We start from the raw sequence: 10,545 nt of genomic DNA on the forward strand, positions 1-10,545 counted from the left end.
GTGGATGAAATACGGCATACATTTGGTGAAAATAAATAGATTGACCATCATTAAGTTATGTTCACTGGTGTGCAAGTGTGACGAAGACTGAGCTGAAACACCTACATACATGTTAATATACTGCAGTGCATGTGTGGATCTTGCCCTGCGTATAGTCACAACACATGCTTTAGTGATCCAGTGATATCCTGATTTACTGCTATGGCTCTAGTAAATGCGATGCGATATAGATATAGCATTTGCGGTTTATAACAGGTTTCACTGTAATTTCAGTGACGAATTTGGTAATTTAGTGTGAGCGAAAGTGACGAGTGACACTTGCTAGTAAATCGTTTTTATTCATGTTTTTAAATATTCATTTGCGCTACATATTATATCTCGGCGATCAATTTAAGTATGAAGGTTATTTCACTATCAGCGCACTAATGTTGTCCCATTGTAGGTATGTCACAATCACCAGTTCTGCGCCATAGGGGCTTTGGCAGGCAGCCTCGTTTTCAATTTGGTCGCTATTCCACAGAGCACCAGGGTATCCCAATAGTTTTTGCCTTTTTGTTGTGTTATTTTTGTGTCTATTAGGGTAACCCGTTCTGATAACGTAAAACACACCTTCATCTGGGGATTTCCATTCAAAACACGGTAATCTGACTTTCTGATAACTTCGAAATTTCCTCCCGATCTTACCGAAAATTTCACTCGTTAAAACCTTCGTTGGGACAATAAACGTAAGCAGAATTATTCTTCAAATTATGATAATTATATTTCTTAGTTAGTTTATTGTATTTAGGCGTATTTTGAGCAAAATGTATCGATCAGCAGTTCACTTTTTTGGATCCGCCGCGAGAGCCGGTCATGTTTTGTGGTGAACAGTGCAGCAAGAGCCGAAAATAGCATGATTTTCAGCATGGAATTTACAGCTTTAAAATGATGTGAAGGCTTTTAAATGAGGTTATATGTGTTTATGAATATATATTCTTGTAATAAAATGGAGTAGATACCCATCGCTTGCTTTTGTAACACAGATGATTGATAATTTTGAATGGGTTGGAAAGGCTAGAAATAGTTGCATATTGTCTTAGCAGTTACCTTTAACATGAAGAGAAAACGTAATCCTCCACAACCAGCACGGGCTGGCATAGCAAGGCAGCATCTCAAAGTCTTCTTTTCTTCAACTCCCGGAGATCAGACAGTTCTTTACGGGCACATACTGCATATTTACCTGTACCTTTTGATACTTTACTATGGACAATGCTTTTCAAATGTATTATTATTGAATGGATTATAATGATAACACAAAGTATGATAACACAAAGTGTGGACTCTTTGAAAAGACATTCTTTGTATTATTCACTACATACATTCTCCGGTGAGTATTAATTGACAGACAAATAAATTAAATAATTATTTGTTTTATTTTCAGTGTATCTGAGACTGTTAGGCAAGGAATAAGCTTTCTAATGATACCTAGTTTATTAAAATCTGATAAACAATAACAGAGTTATGCTCATTTTTCTGAACACCATAAACAGGTCACAAAGTCAAATATGGTTCTCCATTGTTTTATCTGTTACTAAGTGGACGTTAAAAAGCCTTAACTGGCGTTACAAAATATCCTATAACTTTCTTGCCATTCATCACAGAAAGAAGTTCTTGGTATCATTGGAAAGGTCTTATCAAGCCCTTTCTTCTGGTTCTATTTTTGTGCAACTCCAACAACTTTGAAATTTTTTGTGACATACCTACCCATTGGTGAAGATAACTGTCTAAAATTAACTGCGAAGATAAATTCAGTATGTGATGTGCAAATTTATCATGTAAAGCCATACAAAACTGTATAACAGCAACATCAGTGTTGCCACACACGCTTTCGGCCTCGCGCAAGAAATCTTACGGCAAATCTATATTATTCCATTATAAACCGGAAACTGGCTATATCAAAAGCGTTGGGATAGTTGCAAACCCTGCTATTTTTAAGGTGATAAAACTACTGTATACATGTAAATGAGTGTGCGGACTTGTCTCGAACTGAAAATTTCACGCCTTCCAGCTGACCAAAGTTGGCAAACTTGCAACATTGTAATTCATTACAAAAGGTAATTAGTTATGCAAAGTCGGAATGTTTAAAGACGTGGCTAAAGCGAGCAATAAACTTAAAGCCTTACGGATAGTAATGCTGATAATTATACTGATACTAAGTTGTATTTAATGTTTACGTGTTTGAATACGAATCAGATGCCAAGTAAGGGTGAAATCTGTAAGAATTAATAAGAATAGTTCTGTGACATTGGTGAATCATGATTGTTTGATGTCAGTAGTCATGCCCTATATGTGCTTCCTGGGCAGCTTCTTTTGATAACTTTGCTGAATGATTTTATTAAAACGTTTTCAACAGGAAAATGACGTTAATGATGAAGGTATTTTCATAGGCCACATGCAAAGCATTTTACTGTAGCTTGCTCAAGTTGGTAGCCCGTTTTAGCACTGAATGGTTGGAGAAATGTATACAGAGATATGCTTGGGAACAAGGCCCAGGAATCTGAAGACCTTCGTCCAGAGTAGTGCTCTATATAGAGATAATCCCCGAGGTTACATTTTTGAAAATAAATTACATTTCAGTTATCTTACACCCCTATCCTCACATGGCCTGATCCTACGATTTCTCCTTATTGTAAAATCAAGTTTCTTTGGGCTATTTTAGATTAGATTAGATTAGATTCAACTTTATTGTCATTACACATGTACAAGTACAAGGCAACGAAATGCAGTTTAGGTCTAACCAGGAGTGCAATAAGCAGTAAGTGCAGGATAAGGTATAAGTTATAAGTGCACTTAAATGGGATATGTGCAGGGAGAAAGTAAGGGTAATATTTACAGATGGATATACTGTGAGCATAATATACAGATTGCTAAGAACAGGAATTTACAAATAGACATTTACAGATATATATAATAAGAAATTTACAACTGTATTGTGCAATGGATATTGCTTTCCGAATATGTATATACAGTGTAGTGCATTAAAAATTAAATAGTGCAATGATAATGGAGAGAGTATGGGAGTGTGTTAGAGGGGGCAGGTGTCAGTGGGGGGCAGAGTTCAATAAGGAGACCGCTCTGGGAAAGAAGCTGTTCCTTAGTCTACTGGTTCTTGACCTGGGACACCTGAAGCGCCTACCGGAAGGCAGGAGAGAAAACAGTTTGTGGGCGGGATGAGAGTAATCCTTAAGAATACTGCGTGCTCGACGCATACAGTGTTTCTTCTGGATGTCCTCAATGGCTGGAAGTGGAGTCCCTATAATGCGCTGTGCAGTTTTCACCACCCGCTGCAGTACCTTACGCTCAGCAACAGAGCAGTTTCCGTACCAAACTGTTACACAGTTGGTTAGGATACTTTCTATTGTACAGCGATAGAAGTTAACCAGGGTGGCTGAGGACAGCTGGTTCTTCTTAAGTGTTCTTAAGAAGAAGAGGCGCTGGTGAGCCTTCTTGACCAGGCTAGAGGTGTTGGTGGTCCAGGATAGGTCCTCCGAAATGTGGGTCCCCAGGAACTTGATACATCACAGGAACTATTTGTCAACTGTTTCAGCGTATAATATAGGGGAGGTTTGCAGGATGTGTTGATTTTGTGGCACCTGTTTATTTTTTGTGCATTTTCTCATGTACTCCTAAGAATTTTTACCATTTTCATCATTACATACTTTCATACAAAATGTATTATGGGGCACAAGTAAATATTTATGCGCGATATGTGTGGGAACAGTTTTGGGCTGGATGAGTCTTTCAGGAACTGAAGCGTACTTCAGATGATTCTTCCAAGCAATGGAGAGCAAGATGGGGTCAGCTAAGAGAAGCATCACAATGTACTTGTACCTGTGCAAATGGCAAATAAAGCATGTTGTCACTAATGCTGATTTATTATCCCTGGAAATATAAGATACCCTTATCAAGTATTAGCACTCCGAGGATTGTAAACCTGACAAGGCTTTTCCATGCAAAGTTTGTGTGCACACTTGGTTGGGGAAGCGCACTCTGATGGCAAAGCATCACTTCTCCAGAAGTACAGCTGCTTTTCATTATTTAAATTGTATTACCAGAAGGCTTGATAGTTTTACCAATTCATACAGCTGAATATTTAATACATCACATAATTAATTCATAAGTACTTTTCAGGACTACTTATACACTTGAATTTTGAACACGCAAACCATGAATTGCAAATACAATGTTGCACAGCTACTTCACAACGCTACCAAATGGATTATCACTAAGGCACTAAGACTAGCCCTCAATATTAAAGAGAATACACCTTCTTTTAGGGCAGAGGATTCTCGCAAGCACATTTGAATCAAAACTCCCATGAAATATCAGCCAGTGTTGTGCAGATGTGATGGTAAGGAGGTAAGAGTGACCAGTACCCCCCATTCCGATTTATGACCCCATAAAAAAATGCCAATGAATCAATTTGAACAAACGCAAAATCCTTAAACCAACAGCTTTCAAGTGTTTCAGTGAACACAGACTACTGCCACATCACTGTCAAAAACAGAACTGAAAGGTGGACACTGCAGAGAAACATTTAATTGATAAAATGCAAAGGAATGACCAAAGCAGACAGAAGCAAATATGTACAGGATATCACACTGCTTAAACATACGGCTATTTATTTGGTCATGGTATCACCTCTTCTCTACAGCCAATGGTGATGGTTTGGAAGATATATGTTCATGATTGGTCACCATGGACCAGCCCTTCAGTCACTGAACAGAACCGCTAAAACACAACCAGGCTGTTACAAATACAAAGAGTAACACTGTCCAGCAACCAAGTAAAAAATAAGAGCATTACAAAGGTTAAACCTGGCTAGAATAAAAGGCTGCTGTTCCCAGCCAAAACTCCAATGGCTAAATTCAAATCTCAGTAGAAACATTTAAAAATCCACACGAATTAAACCCCCTTCACTTGTACTGGCATCACAAATGAACAGGCAGTCATTGCGGCATTAACAGACACTGCAGGTTTATTACAATGATGCAAAAAGGGATCAAGACAAAACATATCAAAGCAACTACATCCTTTTATATCCTACAGTCCAAAAGGTACAAACAAAAGTAGAACGTGAAAAAAAAAAAAGCCCCTCAGGAAAAATTTAAAATGCATGAGAGCTGAAGTAAAACATCCCATGACTACTGCTCAAAGTCGGCAAGCGATTTACTGCCAAGGCTGAGAGTAGCTGACAGATATGGTTCAGAGTGCTTCACATCTAGCTGGTATCCATCTGCAGACAGAGAGAGAGGGGAAAGGTTAGACTTCACCCGTGCTGCATTTTCACTGCATATGCTGGACGCTTTGCCAGTTCTCACCCTTGCATTGTATGCATCAAGCTGCGCATCCAGCTCTTCAGCAGACAGCTGCTGCCTGTTACCACCACGGCCACCTCTTCCCCGTCCCCTGCCCCTGGTCCCGCTACCCCTGCCGCCCCGCTTCGTCATCCCTCCGAAACTGCCACCGATTCGATTCCTGTTGAGGCCACCTACTGGATTCAAACTGCACGACAAAACGACAGGATTAGGCCGGCATTCCAATCACAGGCTGTGGAGGATCATCAACCACAAAATGCCACTTACCCCTGCATGGCAGGCCTCCTCTGTGTGTCGATCTGCGATGTGACCAACTGGATGTTCATTGGGCGACCTGTTTTAATTGAAACAAAATTCAGGAACACGTGCATCCGTAGCACTTCAGAAAACCCAACACCAAGCACCACTCACCATCGAGCGGAACCCCGTCGTACTGCTTCATGGCCTTCAGCGCATCGGCCTTCCTTTCGAAGTGGACATCCGCCGTCCCCAGGCTGCGGCCTGACCTGTCATAGTGCACCGCGGCTTTCTTTAGTGTCCCGAACTCTGCAAACAGCTCCTGCAAAATACACGGGGCATCAGGACTGCCAGCATAACGAAATCCCCCACTTGCATGGCCTCTGGGAGAAAATGCAAGCTTAATTACACGAATGTCACAGGAATTAAGGCAGAAAAGGGGCAAGCAAAGAGGGAAAAATCCACAGTTAAGACGATACCTGGATGTCTGCATCAGAGACCCCAAAGTCAAGGTTTGACACAAGCAGTTTGCCGCCTGTCTCCACACCAGCTGCACCTCCGCCGGCACTTGTACCATAGCCGCTATCAAACAGGTCGTGCTGCCATTTGTCAGGGAGCTGCTTGGGCTGCAAGGACAAAGACAAAGAACGCACCTGCTAACTTCGGAGGCCCCTGTCCCTGCCAATCACACAGATCCCAGGTGGCCAGAGGCAACTCCCGCTCCTCCAGGGAACACCAACCAGCCCAGGGACCCGCTGTCCTGTTCAAATTCATCTTCCATTACACTTTAAGGTAATGGTGAAAATGCACACTACATAAATATATCACCAGGATACTATGACCAGACATGTTCCAAACACACCAGCTCAACACATTTACAAGTACAATAGTGGGGTTTTAAATAAAACTAAATGGGCGGAACAATCATTCACAATCACAAGCATGCTTCAACATGATGAATTAAATACATTAAATTAACTGGACAATGGGGTGGTTTACAAAAACTCATCTAAAGAGCTCTCTACTGATTCAGAATTTGTGGCCCTGGAGCATATCAATTAAGTGCCCCACTGAGAGAATGCATATTCCAAGCCTCACTTTTAATCAGTACCCCTGACACCCCTCCCCAACAGTGAAAGCCAGGGCCGATCTGCTTCGACAATCCCCGTCGCCGCATCGTCACATCGGAGGTGAAATTAATCCTTCTCGAAGAAAAATCCGCTCTCGGTTCGAGGAAACGCTGCGACTTGGTTCGTCTAGCGCTGGGCTCCATTTCCTGCTTAAACCCGCAGAGTGCTCTTCGTCACGACCAGGAGAGTCCAATCATTCGCTGGCTTTTGGCATCTTAAGTCCATGAGTAAGTATAGGTTAAAGTACTGAGCATCATGCCAAGGAGTAGAAATGGCGGTCAGTTATTTAAGCGTCCATTTTGTCCTTACGCCATTTTGTCAGAACAACAATGGAGCCGATCGTGTGGCTGCATTTCGTTTAAATTAACAAAAGTCTCTGGTTCCTCTTCTCGTTGACTAAATTGCAGGTTCTTCAAAATTCACTGATTTCTATATTAGAGTAGATCCGACAAAGGTCTCCTGGATTCGAGCATCAAAGTAAGCTCGTTCATTCATTCACTTGGAGAAGATTCCCTAAACGATCCTGGCCGACTTCTTACAGATTACATTTTCATTTCACTTGATCCACTGTGGCTCGTCGAAAAAAAACCTTTCAATGAAACTTGCACTCATCCGAAGACTGGAGCTGAACACCGGCCTCTTCATCTTATTCAAGATGGCGCTGCAAGGCAATTTATACACTCGACACGGCGAGTTGGATAGCGTTATGAAACCAAAATTTAAGGTTACTGTTTGGGGGAAATGAAAACATCATGAATTACACTTCCTTTAACGATGGCCACTTTAGTAGTGCCCAATTAACATTCTGCTCCAAATTAAAACTCCAGAGGGTTCCCATGCTAGCTAGCAACGTTAGCTAAGTATATAATATTAAAAAAAGACTGAGGACTCTGATGCCACGATCTTATCCGATTTCTGAGCCAATCTCTTTTTCTTTCTCCTACCCTGCTGTACGGCGTAGGTCTGCTTCTACCCCGGCTTAGGGTTTGTCGATTCCGAAAAGGGCCCGATCCGCCGCCTCGGCCCCCAAAGCCGCCTCCTCCGGTGCCTCCAAGCCGGCCGACGTTACCGCCTCGTCCTCCGCCCAACCCTCCCCTACCACGGCCTCTACCGCCACGCGCCCCGCCGCCCCCTCGCTGCTGCTTGTTTATCTTAATAATATCATCCAGCGACATATCCATTTTGTCAGCCATGGCGCCACTGAAGTCACGTATCTTTACACCGTACACACCAAACAACTCGGCACTAACAGACTCGCTGCAGCTAGCTACCACTAAACTAATGCAAGAACAACGCTCTCGGGCTTCTCTAATGATTCCCAGGAAATGACGTTTTCTTAATGCGCAACTTCCGTTTAATATCGTTTTGGGAATTGGAGTAGTATGGGTGCAGCTTTTGTATGCACGGTGTTGCTAGTAAACAGGCATTCATCATTGAGACTGTAATATAAGTGCTGCTAGTGTACTGTATTTATAGTTTCCCCTGTTATTCCGTTTATTAATATAAAGTATCGTACAGTAAACAAATAACAACGTCTAGTTTCGGTATTTTGCCATACGAAAACCGAACTCTTTACATTGCCATTTACATTACATTGTAGGTTTCACATTCGCGAAATGTAATGTATATATGTTTCAGAGAGGTAGGCAAAATTATCTAAAATTACTACACTTTAGACTACTGTGACTACTATAATACTGCGGGGAAACGTTCACATAAGAGTAAGATGAAGTCTTCCTCCACTTCGCAAGGGGGCGCAGTATAATATTTTTATCCCTTAAGCCGAACTGGGGGGGTGTAGATGTAAACGGAACTACTTATTATTAACCGTATTCGTATGGCTCTGACGGATGAATGCAGCGCTGTTGAAATCGCGTTTTTAATTAAATCGTTAGGTATGAAGATATGTAGTAATTTGTTCCGTTGCTGTTTTCACTTTTGTTTATAGCAAACATTTTAGATCTCATAAAATGAGCTGTAGCAAGCATGCTTACATTCGGCTATGTGGCTGTAGAGATTTGACTGTAGTTGTTCAACAAGTAAATTAAATTAAAAAAAATCTTTCGAAATAATTTTACTGCGGCGGAGAGACACCAATTGCACTGGGTGACTTGCTGGTGCATTAAATAACTATACGTAATGTAATACTTTCAATTGTTGATTCAGAACAGTTTGATGGCGAAATTAAAGTTTATTCAAGGTTTTAATAAGAAGTAACTAGATTGTGGTTTTCATATACTAAGTATGTAGGCTTCCGCTGTGACTGACTATTAACGCGCAGTGTTTTGATCGACAGTGCCTATAAGTCGAAGATGAAGGTGAAAATCAAGCAATGGAACGGCGTGGCGTCTTGGCTGTGGGTGGCCAACGACGAGAATTGTGGCATCTGCAGGATGTCCTTTAATGGTTGCTGTCCGGACTGTAAGTGCCAAGACGGTTGATATGCGCTGTTGAGCTATGTCCATTTATGTGTTTGAATACCAGTTATAATCAATTCCAGTCTAAAAGGAAGATATCTTTTTCAGGTAAGGTGCCCGGTGACGACTGCCCATTGGTCTGGGGCCAGTGTTCTCATTGTTTCCACATGCATTGCATCTTGAAGTGGCTGAACTCACAGCAGGTGCAGCAGCAATGTCCTATGTGCCGCCAGGAATGGAAGTTCAAAGAATGACATCGCCACACCTGTCTTTGAACTGTTTCAGGAAGTCAAAATGCAACACAAGGAACTTGGATGCTTTAAACCCCAACACACTCATTGTCCATGCATTTTATTTATTTATTTGTGTTACTTGCAGGTGCCTCTTTACCCTAATCTAGAGATCCGTCTGCTTATATTAACATCAGTTATGAGTATCTGTGTCTCTGAGAAAAGGGAATTTTCTTAATCTGGTAATTGAATTTCAAGCTTTTCATTTCATCATAATGCTTTGTACCATTTTGTTATTTGCGTGTTGTTCGAAAAAATAAATCATATTGCAATTATCAAACATATATGAAATGGGGAAAAAGTGTGAATTTGACAGATAATGTACTAATGATGGCAACAGGACTGAGTTGATATTATTTGACTGTGTTACAAGTGATGTACTTCACTATGGTTCCCTGAAATCTTATGCCTTGTCCGCAGTGCACACTGGCGTGCTCAGACAAGTCAGAAGCGGTTATGACCATCAATCTGTCATCCCCTGGGGTGTGACTCCATTCCAGGCAATCAGTGCTGCTTATTTAAATTCAATTTCCTGCCTTATGTTAATCAAGGCTGCAACTTGTTTTAACAGTACAGTATTATGTATTTCAGTGGTAGAGCGATTTGGTAATTATACGACAAAGCTTGAGTGACAGCAGTCCCCTGCACACAGAGTCCACTGCAAAGGCTCTGAAGCAGACTTCAGACTTTGTTACATGTTTTTTTTTTTCCTCCATTAAAGAAACCAACTATTTTATGTATGTCTTAAGAAAGCTTTATTTACATAATTCTTCAGCAGATACGGCGTTTTGAACTTCTCGGGACTTGTGGTTTCTCTCCATTTGCAAACGCCATTAATTGCTTTGCACTCCATTTTAGTGAATCGTAGGGAAAAGAATTAAAATTAACAAGAAAAAAACATGCCTTCCTGAGTTGGCATTGAGGAAGAATCAGAATCCTAACGATGGAACATAGTTTAAGCGACATTCAGTCCAATTCTGTTCGGATCCACAAGACTTTCCATGACACCATGTTTGCCATGGTGCAGATCTTAAGCGAACACAGCAGAAACACCATTTGTACCTGGCTTTGGTAGTTTGTATTCCACAGGATTATGAGGATTCTTGCAGGCGCA

At 41.3% G+C, this 10,545-nt stretch overlaps 2 protein-coding genes across 2 annotated transcripts; one reads left to right on the plus strand and one right to left on the minus strand.

Annotated features, from left to right (window-relative positions):
* Window positions 1–4,560: 4,560 nt before the first annotated feature.
* On the minus strand, window positions 4,561–8,062 carry LOC111832916 (THO complex subunit 4-like). Its single transcript, XM_023790692.2, has 6 exons — window positions 7,669–8,062; window positions 6,074–6,220; window positions 5,769–5,916; window positions 5,625–5,691; window positions 5,361–5,544; window positions 4,561–5,275 (listed from the first exon to the last, which is right to left on the minus strand). The coding sequence occupies exons 1-6, from the start codon at window positions 7,915–7,917 to the stop codon at window positions 5,261–5,263; spliced, it is 810 nt and encodes a 269-aa protein (XP_023646460.1). The 5' UTR covers window positions 7,918–8,062; the 3' UTR covers window positions 4,561–5,260.
* A 410-nt stretch (window positions 8,063–8,472) lies between these two features.
* On the plus strand, window positions 8,473–10,167 carry anapc11 (APC11 anaphase promoting complex subunit 11 homolog (yeast)). Its single transcript, XM_023790694.2, has 3 exons — window positions 8,473–8,619; window positions 9,021–9,145; window positions 9,250–10,167. The coding sequence occupies exons 2-3, from the start codon at window positions 9,037–9,039 to the stop codon at window positions 9,393–9,395; spliced, it is 255 nt and encodes an 84-aa protein (XP_023646462.1). The 5' UTR covers window positions 8,473–8,619; window positions 9,021–9,036; the 3' UTR covers window positions 9,396–10,167.
* Window positions 10,168–10,545: the final 378 nt, after the last annotated feature.

This window comes from Paramormyrops kingsleyae, chromosome 5 (genome assembly GCF_048594095.1).
Source record: "Paramormyrops kingsleyae isolate MSU_618 chromosome 5, PKINGS_0.4, whole genome shotgun sequence".
Lineage (NCBI taxonomy): Eukaryota > Metazoa > Chordata > Actinopteri > Osteoglossiformes > Mormyridae > Paramormyrops > Paramormyrops kingsleyae.